We start from the raw sequence: 25,722 nt of genomic DNA on the forward strand, positions 1-25,722 counted from the left end.
AATAACGTGTGGACCCCGATCCGAGAGAGGCGGGGGGACGTGCCCCCACGCGAGTCTCGGGATCATCCACGTGAAGGAGAGCTCCGCCAAGGAACTCTCGAAAGAGTGCCCCTCACAGCATGAGCGGCGATGTGAAGTGAGATACCTCTCGATTCGGGGACCAGCCCGGATTCGAGACGCACCTCGAACAAAGAAAGAGTCGCCATCCAAGGAAGTGGGCCCTGGATCCCATGCTGTGCTCTGTCGAAACAGATAACCAGAGATATAAAAGGTCCGTGCCTGATGACGAATAGGGAAGGGGTTAGGCGCCCCCAATTCGCCCAAGTGCGAGCACCTGGTCTCTTATGCCATTTTTAATTAACTTTGAAGAGTTTTGGGCTAAAATCATGTGAAATGGGAACAAGTATCCCCGAGAAAACGTCTATCTAAGCATGCATGACCCGGGGATGGGCAAAAGAAAGTAAACATCCAAATCCTAACTCACTGCATCTAATCCTAACTCATCACATCTAGGAAAGCAATAACATTCACATGCACAGCTACAACTAAGCAAGTAATAGCAGAGATGGTAAGCAGAAAAGCAGAAAATATCTACAGCTAAGCATGTGAGACTAAACGCACAAAGAATAAGCACGCTGAAAGTAAACACACGAGGAACCAAAGACAAACACACACTAAGCTAAAAGATGTGAGGCAAGGAAGGGATCAGAAAATAGACGGTGTGCGTAAATCCAAAATGCCAGGGAAAAGAAAATGGGACATACGATAGACTCAGGGAGCGATTCTAAAGGAATCGAGCTCAGTGATCCTGATCCGCTGAAGATCGGATAGGTCTCACGATCGTCATAGCCTATCGTTGGGCTCAGCGAGGACAATCCCTGTGAAGGGGGCCACGCTACGTCATCGCCCGTCCCAAAACCCGATAAAACATCAGAAAACCGATGGAAACCGAAAATCACGATGAAAACCGAAAATGGAATGAAAAGAGGGCTCCGAGTGACCGGGCAATCACCATCCTTGCCCATTTTTGCTTTTGTTTTGAAATGTTTGAAGATATTTATTAAAAATGTTTGACTGAACTTGGGTGGACGAAAAGATGAGAAATATTTGTAAAATGGTGATTTAAAAAATGGTGAAAGGGTGCAAAAATGGTGTGTGAAAATAGTGTAAAAAGAAAGGGTGTAAAAATGGTGACTGAACTCAGGGTGCCAGCAGCACGCCTGAGCTGCCTACGTACCCCTCAGCTAGGGATCAAGCCATCCGTAGTTCGGACTAGATTTTCCTAACTACACTCTAATGACTCGAGATTTTTGAGATTTTTTATTTTTCAGATGTTTTTGATTTTTTCGACATAAGAGGACAAAATCCTATCATCACAAGGGGAGGACAGACTCCGGATATCCCGCAAAGGTTGGACAGCATCCTATGCTTTGCGGGGGGGAATGAACAGAATCACGACTCTGCAAGGGTTGGACAGCATCCTATACCCTGCAGGAGTGGATAGAAAAAAATGCGGAATGAGCAGAATAACAACTCTGCAAGGGTTGGACAGCATCCTATACCTTGCAGGAGTGGGTAGAAAAAACGCACGACTTGATGAGAGGGTGGACAGAATCCTAACCCCTATGATGATAGGACAGACCCCTGAAAGACTGAAGGACTGACTCCTAAGCTGAAGACTGACTCTGAAAGATTGAAGGACGAAATCCTAAATTTTATGAAGGGATAGGACAGAATCCTAAACTCTACAGGGGTAGGACAGACACCTAAACCCTAAGATGGTAAGACTGACTCCTAAACTCTCTAAGACTGACTCTAAAGAGGAAGAAATCCCTTAACCTGCGAAGACTCTAAGGCAGGAAGGGAGGGGGTTAAGGGTGCGGGTTGAGACACGGGTTTGGGTAAGAGCTGAGTTGGACTGGGCTCGCTCGGATTGGGTCGGGTTACGGGTCCGAGTTGGGGCTGAATTGGATTAAGGCTGAACCGAGTTAGATTGGGGATGGAACTGGGCTCACTCGGGGTGGACATTGCAGTAGTTTGAACCACAGTTTGGTTGCTGGGCCTAGGTACAACCTGGACTCTGAGAGGCTGAAAAGTGAAATCACCAGAGCTTGGATGTTTAGATTTTGGAGCAGCAATGGGTTGAACACTCGCTGAACTTGTCATTGGCGGTTTTATGGGAGAGAAACTTGGTGGTGATGCAGATTGCACTTGTGGTGGCACTGGTACTGATGGCTGACCTGGGTTTGGTGATGGAATTGATAATTGTGGACGTGCCATTATTGGCTGCGCCGGTGCCATGGATAAAGAAGATTGGACTGGTGGTGGTGTACTTACCAGAACTGGGGCTTGAGAAAATGCTTGTAGAGGAGCCTGTGTAGGTCCTGGGACCGATGCCGGTATATGCAATGGTCTTGGTGCTGGTGAAGGTAGTGTTTGTCCAGGTGAGGGTCCAATAGAAATTGACACCATCACTGGTGCAGAAATGGATGGAGATGTTAATGGTGGTGCAGGACGAACTCCAACAAGCGGTGGGGCATAAGGAAAAGCAGCTGAATGGTTAACTGGTGGTGTAGTAGGTAATTGGGGAGTAGAAGGCTAAGGAGGAAAGGATGGTTTTTTTGGATTTTTTTTGAAATGGGTGGTGCGGTTGGTGGTGGCAATCGGTGAAGAAGGTGGCGGCTGACGGTGGAGGACCGGTGATGGCCGCCGGGGGAGACGGGCCCAACACCCTCTTTCCCTTCTCCCTCTCTCTCTGTTTCTCTCTGTTATTCTTCCCCTCTCTGTTTTACAGAGAAATGGGTTTTTGTGATTGGGGATTGGTGGGTGTGGCCGGCCGAATATGGGGTTGGCCGGTGGTAGAGATGGGTTTTTGGTGGGGTTTCGGTGGTATAAGAGATGGGGATCGCGGCCGATGGGGGTGGAGGAAGAAATGGGGGTGGTGGCCGACGGTGGTGGTGAGTTTGGGTTTTTGAAAATGGGTTTTGGGGGAAAGGGAGTTGCAGCAAGTGGGTTCGGCTTTAGGGTGGAGATGGTGGATGGGCGGCGGCTTGGGAGGATTTTCGAAGGGTTTTTGGTGGCTAGAGGTGGCGGTGGCCGGTGGCGATGAGGGGTGGCCGGTTTGCAGGTTCTGTGGAGGTGATGGTGGAGGTGTGGGAGGTTGGCCGGAGATGGGAGATGGTGGCCTGGAGAGGTGGCTGCAAAGGTGGTGGTAGTGCCGGCGGGGAGAGAACTGGCGGCAGAGAGGGTGGCTGGTAGGGATGGTGGTGGTTGTTGAAGGAGAAATGGTGATTGTGGAGGAGGTAAGGTGGTGGTTGGGAGGTTGATGGTGGCTGTTGAAGGAGAAATGGTGTTGGAGGAGGTGTAGTGGTGGCCGGATTTCCACAGGGGTTTGGGTGGTGGGATTTCGGTGGAAGTTGGAGGAGATGGAGAAGATGGAGTGGATTTTTGGTGGGTTGCTGGCCGGAGATGGGTTTGGCCTCGCCAGATTCTGGCTGACGGTGGAGGTGGAGAAAAGAAGGAGAAGAGGAAGAAAGCAAGGTGGAGGGGAATCGGCTTGCCGGAATCCGGCAAGCCTGCCGGAGAAGAAGATGAAATTTTTTTGTTTTTTTTTTTTGTTTTTGAAATGGGTTTTGCTGATGGAGGCTAGGTGGAGCTGAGTTTGTTCTTCTCTCCCTCACTCTTTTTCTTCCTCCCTCTGTTGCAAGAGAAAAAAAATGAAAAACCCTCCTCAAACCCTAATCAATTTGGGTTTTTTAAAGGAAATGGGTGATAAATTTGTACCCCTCTTCTTTACCTGGACAGCCCTTCCTAATGTATTTGTGAAGAAATTTTAACCAAAAGGGGGGGGGGGCAAGTAGAAAACAGGGTGAAGATTCTTCTTTCTCCAAATGATCCTCACCCTTAGATTTGATCCAAGGGTCCCTAAGGATTGCTTACACCCTAAGTATTATGAGAATTCCCAAAAATACCCTTCTAAAAGTGACAAACCACCATTTTACCAACAAAAATATCTTGTCTTTTTTGAAAAAAAAGGGGGGGATATCCACACAACCATGCTTTGATAATTCACCCTACCACAGCCCAACTTTAATTATCGCACATACTTCGCTTGTCTTATTCTTCATTTTTCGCCCGATTGCCCTGAAATTTTACAGGGGGATTCTCGAGAATACTAACAACCTCCTGGGGAATTTGTACACAGGAATATGTGTAATAAGGTGCTCCAAGACTCAAACCTTCTTCTCATTCTGGGCCCAGTCCCCAGGAATTTTTGAGATTAACTTCGGAATACTTGGGACTCGGAATTTGGGAATTTTATTCAATTTTGGGGATTTTTAGGGCCTTGTCAAAATGGGGTGTCTACATAACGTCAGCGTTCCAAAAAGTTTAAGTTTTCCAACACGTGTCAAGCATCCATCCGTTTTTAGTTATTTCCGACCAGGGCTGGCAACGGGGCGGGTCGGGGCCAGATGTTGGGGTCCCCTAACCCTTCCCCTCTGCGGGGAATTTTCCCCCTCCCCTTCCCCTTCCCCTTTGCGGGGATGGTGGGGAATCCCCCTCCCCTCCCCGCGGGGAATATCTATTCCCCTTCCCCTCCCCGCATCCTTCGGGGACAAAATCCCCTCCCCGCCCCGCCCCGCCCCGCCCCGCCCCGCATCCTTCAGAAACAAAGGGAATTCTCCTGAAAGACTGTTATTGTTAAGCCTCCTGATGTTTCAACTTTCAAATCAAATATCCAATGTCAGAATCAGGCCAAGAACACAATTGCAAATACAAAATCATCTATGTTTTTACTTGTCAATTCAGAGAAAGAAGTCAAAGAACTTGAAATAATTCAATGGTTCAAAAAATTGATATATTTTTCTTTATGGGTTTCTGTTCAAGAACTAAAACAATCGAACTTCAGAAGCACTTTTCTCTTCATCAACAAGGTACTTACAAGTATTCAAGGCTTTTCAGGTGGCTTAAAGAAGAGGGAATTTCGCCAGTGAAGAAATTGTTAGACAGATCAAGTGTATGAAGTCTTGAAGGGTTAGGATGATCCGATGGAGCTGGATTTTTGGGCACACCTTATCTATGTCAGGACCTATCAAATGAACGCTTTGGATCATCCAAATAATGTGGGCCTATACCCGAATCCAAACACTACCAAAAAATCATCCAAATAATGTGGGCCCACATTGTTTGGATGATCCAAAGCGTTCATTTGATGGGCCCTGACATAGATAGGGTGTGCCCAAAAAATCAGCTCCATCGGATCATCCTAACCCTTCAATCTTTGGACGAACCTTCAGCAGTTCAGCTGAGGGGGCCTACCTTAAACAAATTGAAACTACAGGGGTGTATTTGTCACATTTTAAACTATAGGGGTGGAAGTGGATGTGTCAGAAACTAGAGGGTGTGTAAATGTAATTATCCCTATTATTTTAGTGTCCATTTGATATTCTATGTGTTGTGTCTCTCAGTCTCTGTGAAGGCCGTTCAATACCATAGTCATACCATCTAATTACTGATTTACTGGGGAGTGGGGAAATGATACATCTCAATCTAATTACTGGGGAAATGATAGAACCATCTAATTTGGGATGATTTTTGGCCGTTCAATACCATACCAAATTAGGGACTAGCAAATGAACAATCCATATCATCCGAAGCGAGTCATGTTCTGGGTTGTTGTTTTTTATGATCTAATGTAGTAATGTGGTACGTGGCACACACGCAAGGTGATCCGAGCTGTTGGTATGGTTTGGCAATTGGCACTTTGGGCCTTTGGCCACCGCCTGCTAGATTTGAGATTAGCTGATCCACAACTAGGGGGCGAAAAATCATCTCCCACAAATAAATCGTACATTTTTATTGTGGGGCTAGGATCGTTCAGATCAGTTTTAAGCCGTTTCTTTCGTGGGAAGGAATTAAGGAAACCCTAACTCCCTAAGTCCCTAACCAAAATAAAAATGCAATTTATTATTTTATTTTCGCCACCGATATTGGGCCTGTTGGCACTACGATTTTTTGATAATTGCATACACTCAGCGTCTCAGCTTGTCTTTATTATTTCAACATCTGTGAAAAGGTTATTATAGTTCCCAAAATGCTCTCAGAAGCTAATTAAAAGGAAAAGACAAGCTAAGTTTATGTTTGGGGAAATCTTGTAGCCGATCCACAGAGTTTCTAGTAGTTTTCCTTAAAAAAAAAAACTTAAAAATTTACAAAAAAAAATGGCATTGATTATTTGATTAGCGGGGCGGGGCGGGGCGGGGACAACTCCATCCCCTTCCCCTTCCCCTCCCCGCACCGGGGAATTTTTATATTCCCCTTCCCCTTCCCCTCTCAAATAGGGGAATCCCCTCCCCAAACGGGGCGGGGCGGGGCGGATCCCCGCTTTTTCGGGTGAAATTGCCAGCCCTATTTCCGACAGCCAAGATAGAAACGAACCCAAGGTTCTTTCGGTTCAAATACACATTCAAATGAACCAAAAGAATCCTCGTGAAGTGCGCCAATTTAATAAGCAGTAATGAAAAGGGAGGACTCTGTCGATGTCAGAAGGGTATCAGGGTCTTTTGACCACCCGATTTTGAAGATTAGCCGATGTTTCTTTCTTGTTTTAAAAGGTGCCCCTAATCCGTAATTTCCCCAAACATCAGCCCACATTCCGTACTTTTCTCTTCAAAAAATTTTAGTAAAAAAACATAAAATTTTGTCATTTACAAAATATAGCGGGGTGAATGATGAAAGTTATCGACATAAATGCATTTAACACGGTTAAAAAGCATTTTAAACATTTTCTTTAAAAACGGAGTTTTGCTATAAAAATTTTAAACGGAGTATTAAACGAGGAACCTACAAAATACGTTTAAAACGCATTTTAAACATTTTCTTAAAAAAGGAGTTTTGCTATAAAAGTTTTAAAAAGAGTATTAAACGAGGAACCTACAAAACATGCCTTTTCCAACGCCAATTTAAACAACCTATGTCGATGGGAATTCCTAAATTTTGGGCTATCTCTAGGTAGGGATTCTGTTTTAAGATTGAAAGTCCTAATCTTGTTTCCCTCCTCTCCCTCCCATCTGTCATACGATGGATTCCCTAATGTTATTAAGATTGAAAGTCCTCAATCTCATTAGTTGTAGAAGTTCACTCTCTTTGAAAATTACTGACATGAGTACCCGGTATATTGGGACAATTTACAGGATTTCAAGTAACTATATGCAGATGAAATTACATATGCAGTTGAAATTCCTGAAAATAACAAACAAGCCCTGTATTACATATGCAAATGAAACTCAAAAATTAATGCCCCATCTCTTAATGATAGGGATTCTGATATAAAATGGAATCCCTAATCTCCATAGGAGTCTGCAATCTAGTTAGCTGTTTGTAATTCACTCACTATGAAAATTACTGAGATGAGTACCTATTTGATGGGATTTTTTTTTTTTTTTTTTTTTGTGAACGACTTAGATGGGATTTGAAGTAAAGCAACAAGCAAGCTCTGCCTTATACACAGCTCCATGTAGGTGGAATTCCCAAATTTCTTGCCCATCTCTTGCTATATGTCTGTTACAAGATGCTTGTTGCCAAGCTCTTGATAATTGTCCATTATAAGATGCTTGTTGCCAAGCTCTTGATAATTGCCCATCTCTTGCTATATGTCTGTTACAAGATGCTTGTTGCCAAGCTCTTGATAATTGTCCATTATAAGATGGAATACCAAATGTTGTTTCCAATCTCTTGATAGGCTGTTACAAGATGAAATTCCTAATATTTTTGCCCATCTTTTGATAGGGATTCAGCAAATCTCATTTGCCTCACAGTACACGCGTGTAAGGGAGTGGAGGGTGGTGAGGACTAAGGACTGCCAGTCTCACTAAAATGTAGAGAAAAACCTACTAGTAATAGAATTCATAATAAAAGGAAAAGCTTCTATGGATTGACCCCCATTACAATTCCCAAACATCTAAATGCTGTTTTGTTTGAGCCATCCATAAATCCTGTAAGATTACAGTAAAAAATAATGCATTCAAAAGAAACACTACTGGAATAATTAGAAGATGGAATCCATAAAAGTAATCAGTATGATTTGAATCGACGGATAAAGCATCCCATAGATCCTGGCTAACAAATCAATCACATGTGCAAAGAAGCTGAATAGGAGAAGATTATTACATATAGTCACTGAAATGATTCACATATACATTGAAGAAGCTGACCAGAATAAGATTGATAAAGTATAACCAATGACATTATTTCATATATATGTGTGTGATCCATGTCTCAACAACGTGGTAATCAACAATAGTACTATCAGCAAAACGCAAAACAGTACAATAAAGAATCCCAACATATGGATAAAAAATGACACCTAATTTTGCTCTTTCCTTCTAGGAAGAAAAGAATCAAAGAATACCCAAAAGAAAGAAAAAGAACTACTCCAAATGCTGCTGAAAGTGAGACTTCACATTTGACCTCTACAGAACTAAGATGGGTAAAAGTAGTACTTTTCTTCAAATGGTTTTAGAGGTTTCTGATGATAAGGCCAACAACAGAAAAAGAATGAAAGAATAGAAAAAACTTAACTCTCCCTAACTAGAAAGAATTTACTATCTAAACTTTCTGTGATGAGGTAGAATTTTAAGAGAAGTTTTTGAAAGAATAAATAAACCTTGGCAAAGCACATCATCAACCTGGCTGAGACACAGATGAACTGCCTGCAAAATCTATGGGAGCCCATGCAGAAACAGTGTATAGAGGGTGATCTAACCAGCTAACCGTTAGTCCAGCACCATCCTCGCCTTGCTTTCCCACACTAAATCTATCATTGGAGAACATTTTCAACAACATTTGGCTCTGAAGAGTCTCCCTCTCTCCAATGCCCACACTTTTGAACCCTCCATTTTCCATCAGTCTCCTCCACCTTTCGAAACTTTCGTGCCTTTCGACCCTCTCACTTCCTTCACAAGCAACTATATTTCTGATCTCCCTTGCAAACATCTCCTCTACCTTTACCCTAGCCGGGCTATCTAATGGTAAACTCGAATCGATCGAATCAAATATAGCAGAGTAGTATCTCAATGAATTTGAAAACCTTGTTTCCCATCTGGGTTCATTATGATCAGCCTCTTGCTCAGCCATAAGAACCAAAATTGGGTTAGTACTCCGTATCAAACCCAACAAGTCCCTTAGAGCCCCGCCATTGTCATCGTAAAGTGCTTTGTGTAGTTGGAGAATACAATTCACCACAACACTCTCCTTCTCCTTCACATGAAGCATCCACAGCCTCACATCCTCCAACCTGTCCACAACCACATGGAATTCAAACCGTAGATTCAAAGCCTCGGCAAATCCCGCAAGTCTATCTCCTGTGTCTTGTAGCTCTTTTTTCGACTCACCAATCCCCGTAATCCTTACATGGCTTGGGGGATTAGGCCTAGAAGCCAAGCTCTGAAACAAACTAGGCCATTGTAGCCCTTGTTTGATATCGAAATCTATGATATGAACCCGGTCTTTTCCATCCAAAGCCCTCAATATCATCTCGTTCGAAGTGAAATGAAGGAACTTCGGAATTGGACTAATGTGGTTGAGAAGCCTGAATGCAGTCGCCACATCATCGTCTGTTCGATCAAACTCTCGAGGGATGGAAACATGGAAAATATGAGGCCAAACCTTCGCAATTCGAATTGCTAAACCTTCTGTAAAGTAAGCTACCACACGGTGAATTGCGGTTCCTTGTGGAGAAGCAAGCTCGCCCAATCTAGATAAATATTGACTGATAGCTGAGAAATTTTTCGAACTGATTGATTCGACACAGTCGATCAGTATGCTCAAGAGCTCGAGACACTGATGTTCTGTTTGAATATTTTCATTACCCGTAACTCTCGCTACTCTGGCTCCTTCTAAGTAAGGAATTCGAGACCCGTTGCCCGTTTCATTATCAGATGATTTCTCATGTAACTTAATACTCAAGCTATGAGTCTCCGATGAGGTACTTGAACTAGACTTTGTCTTCTTCGGCTCTTGGCTCGTGTCCACGTCCTTGTCACCGCTATCTGCGATCCCCGTTACAACGGATTTCACCCAAGGATTGTTAGACAGTGGCAAAGGTGGTAAGATATCATCTAAAGGCACAAAATGAACTCTTTCTCCCTCAGATGAAATTGAAAAAGAAAACTCGGGGTCGAGTCTTGTGATTCCCAACATAGATTGAGACTCCTCAATAGTTTGAAGCCAAAAATCTCCTCCACCCAATTGGGTTACGCTTAGTCTTTCACCTTCTGATGAATCATCTGAGTTATTACAGCTGCTCCTTTTTCTTTTAGCTCTGTTTATGCACGATTCCTCAGACGAACTCTGCTCGAAAAACCTCTTCAAACTCTTTCCTTTCTCCCAAAACTCATCTTCAATGTCTCTTCTTCCTTCCCAAAATGATGTTTGGGTGGTAATGGAAGTCGGGATTCGAACATTTCGTCTAAGAGAGCAATTTGCCTTTGTCTCGACCAATTGAGGGGCTTCTTTTCGGGTGAAATTGCAAGGGAGATCCAATCTTTGTGTACCCATGGAGTCCAATTTCTGATGAGAAGAGTGAAAATTCTCCTTCAATTGGTGCCTTGGTGACAACAAGGTTGGAAACCCAGCCAACATCCTCTAACTCTTCCAATTTTTATTTTTTTTCCAAAATCAATTCTAACCCCTTTCTCTCTTCCCCTCCCTATCTCTCTCTCTCTTCTCTTTAGTATTTTCCCCAATATATGTTCTGTATAATTTTTCTAAAATTTCAAATGAATTTTTGCATTCTAAAAGAATGAGGGAAGGACAGGATAGGGAAAAAATATAAATAATGTGATACCCAAATGGGACAGGAAAGTAATTAACAGAAATAGTGTAAGATAGATAAATCAAGCTGTAAAAGATGAGAATAAATTGAATTTGGGTAATTGGGTAATCTATATTTTGGAATTTCAAGAAAGAAAGCTTCAAAAAATTCCAAAAAAATTAAAGAATATAATATAATTCTCTACACCTACCAGAAAAGAACCAAAACATGGCCTGAAAATTCATACTAGAGAGTTGCATTTCTTCTGCAGAATGCCACTTAAATGATGCCCAAAAACCCTAAGAAAAACTCGCTGGCCTTCGCATTTGAAATTCTGAGGAAATTCAACACCCAAATCAGCATCTGGAATTTGTAAACAATCCATAATGGAGAAGAAATCTTCAAGAAATGATGGAAGAAAATCCCTAGAGGGTTTTCGCAGACGCGAAAAACCCTAAACCCTTGCTTGTTTGGTTTTTAAACTAGGGTTCTACTCTTCCATTTTGCCACTCTTTGGTTCTTGATTTGATATCAGGGAGCATGAACAAATGCTGACTGTAAAAAGGGGCGAATCTCAAGATTTTGCAAACTTTGTTTCCTGGTCGTTAGATGGAGATCGTAAGGTGGTGGATGGAAGTCAACATGACCGTTGGCATATGGTCAATATGACCGTTGGAAGAGGGTGTACGGTTCAGAGCTCCCCTTCCCTCAGGGTTCGCACGTGCTGGCAGTCTGCGCAGATATCCGTTAATGTGACCGTTGGCCTCCCATGCCGATTCCCTCATGATTTTTACCTATACTCACCCCTGTTTCTTATTTGGGACAGCCTCCTCTAGTATATTTATGAGTACTGTTTTACACTAGAAGGGGCTGTCTAAAGTAAAGATTGGGGGTGAATACATCATTCCCCTAAAAACTATAGATGGGAGCTTTTTCTGAGATTTTATATGCTGTGTGTGCTTGAAATCCATTAATTTTCAAACAGTATAGTGGGACCCACTTTATATGATGTAACCGTTCATTTGTTAGGATGATCCTAACCGTCCGATATGTCGAAATGTAGAGGAACTGCACATTAAAGGATCATCTACAGATCGGAGGGTTAGGATCGTCCTGTGAAGAAGATTTCAGGGGTAGTACAAGTACAACCTATTTACGTTGTGGGCCAACAAATGAACGGTTTGGATCATCCTATAGAGTGGGCCCCACTTTACTTTTTTGAAAAATACTAGACCTCACGGACACAAAGCATATAAAATCTTGCTTTTTCTTTACATTTTTTTAGCTCAAATGAAAGTGACTTCAATTCCTGTGAGTCTGAACTCGCATAAAACACATCCATTTTAGTTGAGTTTCTTCACCAAAAAGGTGAGTGGTTGAGCAGCCAATAAACGGTTGATCTTTAATTAGAGGCTTCTAAATCAAGCCTATATCTCCCGCAGATTACGCTTCGTGTAGGTGTGAGAAGGCCACCGATTGAGGAAGCAGGGAGATGGTACCAAACAAAATCTAGAGCTTATTTTTCAAAAATCGTAAGGGGGACCCCACCTTGTTCGAAGATCCAAACTGTTCATTTGGATTGCCCCAATGCAAATAGGTTGACCTTCAAAAAATTTCTCCAGGGGATGATCTTAACCCTCGATCTGTTGAGTTTCTATAATGTGCCGTCCTTCTGCATATTGGAGGGTTAGGATCGCCTTTGGGGATGATTTTTGTGCCCGGCCTATTATTGGGACCATGGTTTTAAATTTTGGACTTATCCGAATCCGAAATTTCGGGTAAACCAGCTATCGAAATGCTGGTTTTTAGGGACGAAATTTCGACCGAACCGAAATTTTGGCAATTTCGTACGAAATTCCTGAAATTTGGTAAATTTGGTTAGTTTCTGTTTCGGTCCTCACCAAAATCCAAAATTTCAAATTTCAGTTGAAATTTAAAACCATGGTTGGGACTATCCAAATGAATGGTTTGGATCTTCAAACAAGGTGGACCCCACTAGTACATCGGATAAGTATCCTCTCGAGCAATATTTTTCTGTGCTTTTGTTTCTTTCGACGTAAAATTTGTTTTATGTTGTAAAAATAGACATAAAACAAATTTTACGGTCATTTCTATGTCCAGAGGAACAGAGCCTAAATGGAAAATGGTATAGGATCCAAAACTTAAGAGGAATGTGTCATCAAGGCCCAACCAATTAATGTTTTTTCTTTTTCTTTTTTCGCAGAAGAAAACCTTTAGCAATTAAGCTAGAGGCTCAACCTCGTTTTCCTTTCTTTAGCTGAACATGAATGGTTAAAAACTATAGATGACCAAGGCCAATTGCTCACATTCAAGAATTAAAAAAATGCACATTTTTAGATGTTAAGGCAACGTTTGGTTCAGTTTCTCGGCGTAGGGCGGGTGGGAGGAGGTGATTTTTGAGAGGGCACAAATGAGTAGAGGGTAAAAAGTGTCTAAAAACAAAGAAAAGAGTCGATCATATTTTGAGTAGAGTTTTTCGTTTTCTTCGTTTTTTAGGCTTTTCTGTCCTCTCAAATCTCTCCTCTCACCACTTCAGAAACTAAATTTATCATGAAGAAAAATTTCATTGCAAAAGCCTAAGATTTTAGGTTTGATGTTATTTTTTTGGATCATAGGAGATCCAAATTAAGGAAGACGTACCAGATGGACGGTTCATATCAATCAAAGGTGGGACCCACTATGTTATATTGTTGTTGGCCCATTGCATTAGATTGAGGTCATGCCCAACTGAAGCATCCCTTGATGCTCTCTTGGGATGACCCGTGTTTTTGCCTACATGTGTAGGTTGCTTTAATGAGCAATTGGGTGAGTTGGGCTCCATTTGCTCAATAAAGCAACAACATATTGTTAGAAAAGGGGAAAGATAGATTCACCCCTTTCCTTCCTCATGCCAACTCCTTGTAGTGTAAAAAGATGGTCATAAATACAGTAGAGGAAGTTGGCTCGGGAAGAAAAGGGGGTGAATATAACACTTCCCTTAGAAAATGTTGTACATCTTAAGATTTTGTGCATACTTTGTGTCGCCCTATCATATCACTTAATGAATAGCCATCTCTTAAATTATAGTTTCTCCTTAATATTGATTTAAGAGAGATGAGAAAGAGGCAGCACCAAATGTGATATGAATTTTGGATTCTACCTAAATGACCCAAACAACCCTATTTCAGTTGAAAATCTTTGAATTACAACCTGTAGAAAATCAAGATCAATGCACAAAGGCTTCGATACCACTTGTTGTAAACAAGATCAAATCAAGAACCAAAAACCCTAATAACACAAATCACACAAGCCCAACGTGAGAGAGAGAGAGAGAGTCTCTTTTAATATTTCTTCTATAACTAGAACAATACACACCACTCTGTTCACTTCATTCACATCCATACAACGTATTGTGGTTTTCTCTTTTTTATCTGCTAATGTTTTTGACACCTATGCTCTATTTATAACAAACATCAAATTCCTCTAACCGAGACGGCCTCATCTCTTCAGACGTTCTTGTCTCATGAACACCAATTTTCCATGGACTCCGTTGCTACTTTTAGGACTCTCTTGTTCAAGAACCACCTCCTCCCGATATTTTGTTGATTCAACATCATCTTCACTTGGAACGTCGGCTTTTAATTTCTCTTGCAAATTAGACTCTAACTCTAGAATATTCAGAAGACTAACTCGATCAGATGACCACCACGATAAAGCTTTGTCAAACACCACATTTCTTAAAATGTGGACACGGCCAATTCTGAGCTCACTCATCTCCAACCCTTTTTTTAGAGTTGTACCCAGTAAAGACACACCGAATCGCCTTTTAATCGAATTTGCTGCGCATATGATCAGGCATAAAGGCATAGCATACTGAACCAAAAGCTCTAAAATGACTTACAGTGGGTTTGGTCACGTTCATGTTGTGAGATAAACCCAAGCTTTGGCTGTAGAAGACGATTTGTCCCTTAAGTGACAGTTCTCATACACTCGGCCCAAAACTGGGATGGTATATTCTTCGCATACATCATACTTTGTGAAACTTCTGCCAAGTGCAGATTCTTTTTCTCAGCCACGGGCCACCCCATTCTGCTGAGCTGCATAGCTATGGATCCCATGCTTACGTAAGTAAGTTGTGAATTCAATGTGTACTCGCAGCCGTTATCGGTTCTCAGACACTTGATCTTGCAACCAAGATCATTCTCCACTTGTTCTTGGAACTGCTTGAACTTTCCAACAACTTCTGACTTTTCTTGTAGAAAATAAACCTATACATTATGCGAGAAATCATCAATGAATGTCAGCAAATAGTTCGTACCTTTAATGGATGGTATTCTCTCTTTTCCAAAGACATTAGAGTGCACTAGTTCGAGTGGCTTCTTTTGTTGAAACGTTGAATCAGTGTAGGGAAGTTGATGTGCCTTTCCATATTGACATCCGGCACATACTGTGCCATTCCGAACTTCTAGATCAGGAATTCCCTTCACCAATTGCTTTTTCTTCATCACCTTGAATTTTGAGTACCCAACATGCACCAATCTCGGATGCCATAGATCAGCAATTTCATTCTTTCATATTCTTTGTATATACGCTTCTTGAGCCAAAATCACGTAGATCGAGTCTACTCTTTTTCCTTCCATAGGAGGAGTACCCGAAACATATAACTCCTTGTAGATCTTTACATCTTTGGGGCCAAAGATAACACAATTTTCTGCTCTCGTAATCTGAGTTACAAGCATTAAGGTCCTCTCCATGTCTGGAACATGGTAGACGTCCTTCAACAATTCGTGCTCTCCACTAGATCAGGAAACATTGCCTATGTGGGTGATAGGCAATTTCACATTATTCGTCATTAGCACCATCTAACTGCCTTTATCACAAACTTTCGCCCGTTCCTGATCATGTGATTCGAATAGCCTAAATCAACTATCTAGTCTCCAGAATAGTCTATTCAATCACATTTGTTTGTGTCTGCTGAACTAGTGACATCCACAACTTCTGTAGTCGTAAGAGCAACTTCACAGGCATCGGCTAGCTCTTTTGTGATAGAGAGAAGAGAACTCCACTCCTCATCGCTATCAACCTTCTTGGGATCTTCAGATGTTGTAGAGTTACCTTCCTCGTTCTTCTTCTTTGGTTAATGACAATCTCTAGCAGAGTGGCCCGGCTTACCACAATTAAGGCACACCCATCTTTGGACCGAGTTCCGATTTTGTTTCTCAGAACCACGATCGCCTGAGGCTCCCCTTGACCAGGACTTTCTTGCCTTTGATCTGATCTAGCCTTCGACTTACTTTTTTAATTCTTGGAATTCTAAAACTTTCTTCTTTGGCTAGCAAAGAGAACCTCCTCATTCTCTTTTATCGTAGATCTAGCCATCTGCTAAGCTAGACTCTATTGATTCGCCAAGAGACTCTCCAATTCTATTAACGTTAGTTGATTCGGCCATCCTTGGATTGCTGTGATGAAACCACTATACTCATGTTTCAATCCTCGGATTATAATCCTCCGCATCCGTGACTCTATAATCTTGGACTCTTCGTCGATTTGTAATATTTCATGACAGATCTTCTTCAACTTCATGAAACATTTGGGAATTATCAAATTTCCTTGAGATATGGAACCTATCTCATTTTCAAGTCTGTAGTCTTGCGTCATTTGTTTTTTAAAACAAAGTGGCAAAAATCCCATGCTTCCTTCAGAGTCTTGGCCTCCCAAATATAATCGAGACAATTCCTCTAAATGGTTACCTTCCACACAAACATGGCTTTACTGGCTTTGATCTTCCACTTTCTCAAAACCTCTGCGGTTTCAACACCTCCATTAAGAGAAGTGGTTTTCAAACCACTCACTATCTCCCATAAATCTTGCCCTTGGATATACGATTCTATGAAAGATTTCCAAAAGTAATAATCTGTGTTGTCCAGCTTCTCAATCTCGTTGACTGAATTGGCAAAATCCATCTCCTTGATCGAGATTTTGACGAGTGACAAACTTGAAGTTGGATCCCAGATCTACAACTTCTACGTCTGGTCCCTAAGCACATACGTGTCAGATCTCATCCCTGGAGGCCTGATCAACCTTCAATCATCTACGTTTACCAATCCCTGACCGATGGTTCTAATACCACTTGTAGAAAATCAAGATCAAATCACAAAGGCTTTGATACCACTTGTTGTAAACAAGATCAAATCAAGAAGCAAAAACCCAAAGAACACAAATCACACAAGCCCAACCCGAGAGAGAGAGAGAGAGAGAGAGAGAGAGTCTCTTTTAATATTTCTTCAATAACTTGAACAATATACACCACTCTCTTCCCTTCATTCACTTCCAAACAATATATTGCATTTTTCTCTTTTTTTCTGCTAACGTTTTTGACGCCTCTGCGCTATTGATAATACCACCATTCAAATTTTTGAGCTTTTGGCAACTTGCCTCTCTATTATCGTTTTGGGCACTTGATGCCTTTTATATAAAGCAACAACTAAAACATAATAAAACTAATACTCTAACTCTTAACAACTTTTGAAAATCCAAAAACAAACACAAAACCACTAACACAAATTAGAAACTAATTATATCTCAAGCAATTCTTCTAGAAACCACAATTAAGGTCCTAGTTTAACTAGGAAAAGCCCATGCAGGCCCGCACTTGCCCACCCGTGTCTCGTCCGCACTAACCCGTCCCCGTGGAGAGTCGGCGATGACTCTTAACACAACCAACTAATTTCTAGTGGCCTGATGTACCAACGCCGGCAAATACAGTATCAGAGAGAAGTCAGAACTACATATAGTAGTCTCTAGTCGAAAAATAGATATCTACGGAATGAGGGTTGGTTGGACTAATTGTTTCATAGTAAGGGACACACGGGCACGATCCAGTGTGGAATAGTCGGATAATTTGATCTAAGCCATGAGTGAGGGGACACACAAGCTCGATCAATCGCGGAATCGACGTGACAACATTCTTGTATTCAAGAAGAAAATGATAAATGAAAGATATGGAACTAAGATTAGAATACTAGTCTCCAAATCCCATAATCCTAAGAGAAAAGATAAGGATAAAGAGAAGAGCTATGCTCTATCTCGAATTTCTCTCTAAGGAGAATCTATACAAAAAATTTAATTCAAAAAAAGGCAATAAAAAGACAAAGAAATAGGCCTTATATAGGTAGCCCCTAATGCAACATAAAATTTCTAAACTTTGATGAAACAAAAAGACCATTAAGGACAATTAGAAGAAGTAAAATAACTAAATAAGAAATCACATGAACAAGCAAAGACACTTCCACTAAGGGGCCATTGAAGAGCTGATGTGTGTCAAAGGGTTTGCATCAACTTTTACACAAGGGGTGCTCCTCACACTAGGCTATGTAGGGTATTGCCCAAAAAACAACGTACAAACAACATATTTCGTAGAGTGCATAACAATTTTGAGTTACTTTCTGAGCTTAGGAATGAGGAGGAGAGGGTGTTCCTTCTGTAATGTGACACCAAACTTCTCATTCACGTCTATCTGACTTGGGTGCATGCCATGGGGAAGAGACCAGTCAAAGTAATGAATCAAACAAGCTAGAATCAAGTGAACCTGCTTATCAGCCATGGGTAATCCAGGGCAAATTCTTCTTCCAGCACCAAAGGGTATGAACCTGAAATCATTCCCTTTGTAATCCAGTTCAGAGTTGAGAAAACGCTCTGGTTTGAACTTTAATGGATCTTCCCACACGGTGGAGTCTCTTCCAATGGCCCATACATTGACCTGAACTTGGGTGTTTATTGGGATAGTGTAATCCTTCAACTTGCATGTGTCACTAGCTCTGTGAGGAAGGAGAAGAGGAACTGGAGGGTGTAATCTCAAGGTCTCCTTTACACATGCATGTAGATGAGGGAGGTGAGGTAGAGTTGACTCCCTGACTATATTTTCTTTGATCTCTCTTTTGAGTTCTTCACGAACTTTGTTCATGTCTTCTGGGTTTTTTATAAGCTCAGCCATAGCCCATTCAATTGTTGAGCTGCTAGTGTCTGTACCAGCAGTGAACAGTTCCTGTCATTATATGATCGACTGTTAGAAAATGTTGAATCTGCTGGTAAATATTATTTCAATACTGTTGGGAGTGACAATTATGAATGAGAGAGAGAGAGAGAGAGAGAGAGAGAGTATTATTTTCCTTTACATATTTTATGCCTCTCCAGGATCATAACCCTTCGATTGTGACATGAAAATGGAAAGTTGAAGCATATAGGCCAATAGTTCACATTCAATGGGAAAAGCTCTAATAGAGTTAGGACTATCATAATTAATGCTCTGTAAATTAAAAATCTCTTATTTTACAAAGGAAACATTCCATACTCTCTTCAATAGTATTCATTGTGGTAGTCAAAACAATCATGAAATTTGACATGGCAGGAGTAGCAGCACTACTGATAAATGTGAGCAAGGCAACAACACCGAAGATCCACCTAGCAATGGCAGTAGGAGGTGGCCAAATTTTTTCCTTACTAGACAAATAGGTATAAAGCCTGGTGCACCAAATAAGTGGGCAGTGAAAGGAGAAAGAGTTGAACGAAGAAAGTATCACATGACTCTGCTCAGATGAAGGGTGGTGATGGAGTACACCTGTATGATAATTAATATTCTCTACTAGCTTATATAAAATGTAGCCACCGAAAATATTAATTACTAGAGCCCCAACTGTATTTGAAGGGGCTATGGCCGACTGTTGGGAGTTCCACACAAAAGCAAAGATCCCACATCAGAAAAGTGAATTGATGTGCGTGGGCTTATAATGCAAGTGTTTGTGGAAGCGAATTACCAGAAATCTTGTGGATTGGATCTCTGATTGCGCCGAAATGAAAGTTTCGAACTTATCTTTGAAATTTTTGTGTTTACTTCACTAATTTGATAAAGGATCTTGCAAGCTTACAATCCTCCAATCTCCATGAAAATACAAGCAAGAAGCAAGAAGAAAACTTTCCCTCCAAATTTCCCAAGGATGGGATTCCTTTTCAAATTTCAAATTTAAATCCCAAAAACTTTTACAAACGTAGGGTAAAGTCCCTTTTATAGACCACTTACGTGAATGACCAAACTACGCCTAAGAGAAGGAAATGACCAAAAAGTACATAAGTGACCACAAAATAACCAAACTATCCCTAGTGAAGTAAAATGACATAAAATGACTCACGAAACTAGTCTAATGACGAAACCACCCTACTACATAAGAAGGTGGCACAGAACAAACAATGAAAAACTACACAAGGGAGGAATGTGAGCCGATGTAGTAAATTCAGGAGATGCTCCTGCATCAGCTTATAAGGACTTGGGCAGCCTCCCCTTAACGGCTAGCTTCTAAGGGTGTGTTCTACCCAGGCCCCAACAAGTGCTATGAGAGTCGAACTGAGGCATGGTAACTCCAGTTAACCTCCAGGATGGAGAAAAACCTTCGGGATGGAGATCTAATAGTTCCCACGTTGCTTTCATGTGTAGAGGGAGATTGTTGGGAGTTCCACACAAAAGCAAAGATCTCACATTGGAAAAGTGAATTGATGTGGATGGGCTAATAAGGACTTGGGCATCCTCCCCTACTCAACTAGTTTTAAGGGTGAGTTCTACCCGGGTTCCAACACCATCCAAAGGGGGGAAATTTTAGGGTGCATTTGGATTGCTAGTTAGAATCATAATCCTATTTTGATTCCACTCGATTCTGATGTTTGATTCAAAAAATGAATGGAATCAGAGGGGAGAAAATGACACCTGGACCGAATTAAATACGATAAAATAATGTCAAAATCTGTTTCCTGCCCAAGATGGGGTATTTCGATTCCGTCACAATCGGAATGGAATTTTTTTAGATTTTTTATTTTATTTTTCTATTATATTCCGTTTTACAGGGGAATCAGAATAGGAATAAAAAAAGGATGCTAATCCTGATCCCTGATTATGGCACTTGAAATGTAGCCTTACGGTTAGGCTGCATTTGAATTACCAGAATCAAGAATCGGTCTCGTATTCACATTCCATTCCTTTTCGCAGACTAAAAATGTGTTTGGGTTACCGTAATCATAAGAATCGGTATTGATATCCCATTCCATTCCTTTTCCAATTCCCTTTGTAAACGGAATGATGATTCCTATTATATCTCATTTATGTTGTACCTGAATGAATTGTGTAATGGCCTATTTGGATGGATGGCTACTTGAATGGATGGCTCCAAAATTGGTCCTTTATTTAAGCTTCTTTATATATATATATATATATATATATATATATATATATATATATATATATATATATATATATGAGGAAACTGTTGGTGAGCTTAAGCTCACCAAACTTATGGTGAGCTAGCTTGCCCAATCACATGGGGGCCACTTTGTTAGGATGATCCAAACCATTCATTTGAAAGTCCCTTACATAGATGGGGGGTGTACCAAAAATCAGCTCCATAGGATCATCCTAACCCCTCCATTTGTGGAGGACAAAAATGGACAGACACAAATTTGCCCCATTTTTGTCCTCCACAAATGGAGGGGTTAGGATGATCCTATGGAGCTGATTTTTGGTACACCCCCCATCTATGTAAGGGACTTTCAAATGAATGGTTTGGATCATCCTAACAAAGTGGGCCCCCATGTGATTGGGCAAGCTAGCTCACCATAAGTTTGGTGAGCTTAAGCTCACCAACACTTTCCTCATATATATATATATAGACCCATGTGATTGGGCAAGCTAGCTCACCATAAGTTTGGTGAGCTTAAGCTCACCAACACTTTCCTCATATATATACATTGGGGCCTACTTTGTTAGGATAATCCAAAGCATTCATTTGAAAGGCCCTTTACATAGATGGGGTGTGTACCAAAAATCAGCTCCATAGGATCATCCTAACCCATCCATTTGTGGAGGTCAAAATGGACAGACATTATTTGTCCACAAATCTGCCCATTTTTGTCCTCCACAAATGGAGGGGTTAGGATGATCCTATGGAGCTGATTTTTTGTACACACCCTATCTATGATAGGGCCTTGCAAATGAATGGTTTGGATCACCACAGAAAATGTGAGACCCATGTGATTGGGGCGCTTAAGCTCACCAACACTTTCCTCTATATATATATATATATATATATATATATATATATATATATATATATATATATATATATATATAGAGAGAGAGAGAGAGAGAGAGAGAGAGAGAGAGAGAGATAGAGAGAGGTAGGTGGGGGGAGAGCGCTTCCATACCAGAAGCAAGTTGTTGATCTGACCATTGGTGAACCCATTGTCAAGTAGAGAATCCAAGAAATCTCTTTCCCTCAAAACACCACCATCATCTTTACCATCTCTTCTTTGCTTAATGAAAACTTCCCATATAGCACTCACCTTCTCAACACACTCCACAGCCTTCTTGTTTAGGCCCTGCAGATCTAAACCAGACAATATTGGATAAAAGTCACCAATATTTGGAGTAGTCCCCAGCTCCATCATCCTCCAAATAAGCCCTTTCATTCCTCCAACAACTCCCCCATCATCCAAATCAATAAAATTTTGTGACAAAAAAATGGTACCCAATATATTGAACACTGTAGCAAAAACCAATTCTGCCACCTTCACCACTTGATTTTCCTTCTTAACCAAAAAATCCACCATTTCCGTAACTTTCTTCTCTCTTAAAGGCGCTTGTGTTTCGATGGCTTTGGACGCGAAAAGTTCAGTTCTACATAGAGTACGTAGAAACTTCCACTCATCCCCGCACACAGGTGCCCAAACCATTGATAGGTCACTCCGATCGGGCCTGTTTTTCGGAGTTATGGTCGGGACATGTCGGGCGGAGAGTAGCCGGTCGTGGGTCTTGAGAATTTCGGCCGCTATGGCCGGAGAGGAGCCCACGGCGAGGAGCTGAGTTCCAAGCCTCAATGAGAGAAGTGGGCCATGGGCTTGGGCTAAGTGGGCTAGCTCAATATGGGGCTTTTTACCCATGTTGAGAAGGTTCCCTATGATGGGCCATGGATATGGGCCTGGTGGAAGGGAGGATTTGGATGAAGCTATTCTTTTTAAGTGGTTGTAGATGAGGAAAAGGACTGGTAGTATAAGAAGGATGAGAGGTAAGAGATTGGTCTTCTGAGCTAAAGGCAATACATCCATGATTTTAAGAGATAGAAGCTCTACAATGAAGAAGGTGAATGGAGTTGAACTCTTTAATAAAGGGCGTGGAGAATCTGGTTGAACAAGTATAAATTATTGGGATAACATCTTATAACAGACAGGCTTTGTTTGTTGTATAATTTTTATTTTTTTTAGGTAGGTTTGTTGTATAAATTATATCAAGTAAACAAAAGGTCGTCCTTTCAAATAGTATACTTGATATAAACATCTTACGAAGACCCATCAAAAAAAAAAAAAACCAACAACAACTCACGAGTGGGAGTTAAAGAAATATCTTACCTGACATAGTGGAGTAAAGAAATCTCTCTCTCTCTCTCTCTCTCTTGAATATTCTCACTTCCCCAACGGTTACTTGCCAACCCCTGGGAGAGAGAGAGAGAGAGAGAGGCCCAACAACTGAACTTATTCTCACAGCCACTCTCTCTATTATTTCTTTGAATAAGAACCCTTGGTGGGACCAGCAATGAATGGTTTTTATCTTTGAAGAAGGTGGACACCATAAAAAGGGATTTTAAAAAAAATCACTTGGCCCCTTGGTTAGAAGATCCAACCGTTCATTTGTTGCGACCCAATGTTAATAGGGAGATGATTTTTGGGGCATGACTAATTTACATCGAGGCTAAACAAATGAGCAGTTTGGATTTTCGAACCAAGTGGCTACAATAAATTTTCAAAAAAAAAAAAAATGCAATATATGATGTGTGAACGTAGGTGACATATAATAAGTGGCCCCCACTTCATATTGTGTCCATACAAAGGTGAGCATCTATTTTGAAAAGGATAATGATATTTCACCCCTCAAACGGATAAACCCCCCCCCCCCCCCCCCCCCCAGTTTATGTGAGAATGGTTCCCTGCTTGAGGATAAATTCACCCTTTAACGTTTTTCTTTGCCTTTAAAACTTAACGAATAACGTTATTGGGGGGGGGGGGGGGAAGGGAAGGGATGAAGGATTTTATCCGTCATAACGGGGGGAATAAAGCCCCAATGTTACTAGACTGTGCCCCGAAAATCATCTCCATTGGATGATCCTAACCCTTTATTAAGTAGATAAACTACACCATATAGAAATTTCGTACGGGTGGAATGGTAAGGATCATCCTATGGAGATGATTTTTGTGGTACGGTGTATTTACATTGGGGCCTAACAACTAAATGTTTTAGATCTTTGAATAAGGTAGACCCCACTCTATTTTTATTTTTTTTAAATACGTCCACGTGCGTACAGACAACACATAACACATGGGAAATGACATTTTCCCCCCTTAAACCGATAAAATCCTCTCCTTTAACGGTTTCTGTGAGAATGGTTCACTGCTTGAGAATAAATTCACCCCCTTAACGTTTTTCTTCGCCTTTAAAACTTATCGAATGACGTTAAAGTGGGGGATTTTATCCGCAAGAGAGAATGGTTCTTCGCCTTAAACCGATAAAATCCCCTCCTTTAACGGTTTCTGTGAGAATGGTTCACTGCTTGAGAATAAATTCACCCCCCTTAACGTTTTTCTTCGCCTTTAAAACTTATCGAATGACGTTAAAGTGTGGGATTTGATCCGCAAGAGAGGTGGGGGTATCATTTCCCTAACACATTTATTAGAAAAATCATTGGGGCTCACTTTATTCCAATATCCATTGGGCCCCAATGTAAATAGTGCCCCCAAAAGTAAACTCAACTGTGTCACAGAGTTGAGAGGCGATTTTGGCTTAAAAACATGTAAAAGGGGGCAATTTTATCCTTCGGGGCGGGGGTATTAGTGCCCCCAAAGTAACTCAAGTGGGTCACAGAGTCCTGGGAGGTGAAAAAACAGATTCCAGCAAGGAGTTCAATATCTCATTCAACTTGGGAGATTGCAGTCCAGGTAGCACAGGATGTAGCAAAAGAAAAAAAAACAGTGTTTAAAAATGCGGATGTGACGCGGAACGCGGCCAAGAAAAATCCTTGTCTACTCGGCGCGGATGTGGCCAAGAACGCAGTTGGCGCAGTCATAACTCGGAAGAGTCAAAAGAGTTTATTGACTTTGTAGGGCAAAACGCAGAATGCAGATGTGGTGCAACGCGGAACACAGCCGAGGCAAAAAGAAGTCGACTCAGGCAAGTTCCTTGTCGAGTCAAGGAGTTTTTAAACACTGAAAGAAAATAAGGGGTTTTCCTAGCTTTGGAAATTCCCAGTTTGAAGGTATATGCTCTTCGTTGGAGCAATGAGTAGTCTGAATATAACCCTCTTTGATAGAAGATGCATGGTAGCTAACTGTGCGGACATGAAAAGGTAGAAAATTTTGTTCGACTGATCTATCAAAAGTTGGGAGTCTTAATGTCCCTAAATTTATCTTGGCATTATCATGTTTCGATAATGAGGCCAAGTCAACCTATGGAAATGATTATCGGGGCACAAGCTATTTAGGATGTGGCTCATCTAATGGACGGTTTGGATCATCCTATAGTGCGGGCCATACTGTAATTTTTAATAAAGTGAGGAGTGTGATCATCAAAATACGATAGTGGTGATATCATTTCGCTTAGGGTCCGTTTGGATACCTCATATTTTGTATTTGGATTTGGAATTGAGTTTTGAATACAAAATGAATAGATCTGCCAGCTCTGTGGATTTTCAATTTCTTATTTCCACAACATATTTGGAAATTTGCTTTTTTTCACTGTGAGTCGCTAATTTGGAAATTGAAGGATTTGATCCAGATCCAAATCACAGTGCAAAGAGGGCTACAATAGATACTTTTTTTCCTAT

The 25,722-nt window shown here is 41.2% G+C and overlaps 2 protein-coding genes across 2 annotated transcripts; both read right to left on the reverse strand.

Annotated features, from left to right (window-relative positions):
• Positions 1 to 8,121: 8,121 nt before the first annotated feature.
• On the reverse strand, positions 8,122 to 11,350 carry LOC143886410 (scarecrow-like protein 28). Its single transcript, XM_077390385.1, has one exon. It carries the CDS (start codon positions 10,639 to 10,641, stop codon positions 8,683 to 8,685), a length of 1,959 nt encoding a protein of 652 aa, XP_077246500.1. The 5' UTR covers positions 10,642 to 11,350; the 3' UTR covers positions 8,122 to 8,682.
• Positions 11,351 to 18,082: 6,732 nt separating this feature from the next.
• Positions 18,083 to 23,220, reverse strand: LOC143886420 (putative (S)-N-methylcoclaurine 3'-hydroxylase isozyme 2). Its single transcript, XM_077390392.1, has 2 exons — positions 22,058 to 23,220; positions 18,083 to 18,857 (listed from the first exon to the last, which is right to left on the reverse strand). The coding sequence occupies exons 1-2, from the start codon at positions 22,955 to 22,957 to the stop codon at positions 18,252 to 18,254; spliced, it is 1,506 nt and encodes a 501-aa protein (XP_077246507.1). The 5' UTR covers positions 22,958 to 23,220; the 3' UTR covers positions 18,083 to 18,251.
• Between the last annotated feature and the right edge of the window lie 2,502 nt (positions 23,221 to 25,722).

The sequence above is a fragment of the Tasmannia lanceolata genome, unplaced genomic scaffold (genome assembly GCF_043159265.1).
Source record: "Tasmannia lanceolata isolate RefF3 unplaced genomic scaffold, GAP_Taslan_0.1 ptg000002l, whole genome shotgun sequence".
NCBI lineage: Eukaryota > Viridiplantae > Streptophyta > Magnoliopsida > Canellales > Winteraceae > Tasmannia > Tasmannia lanceolata.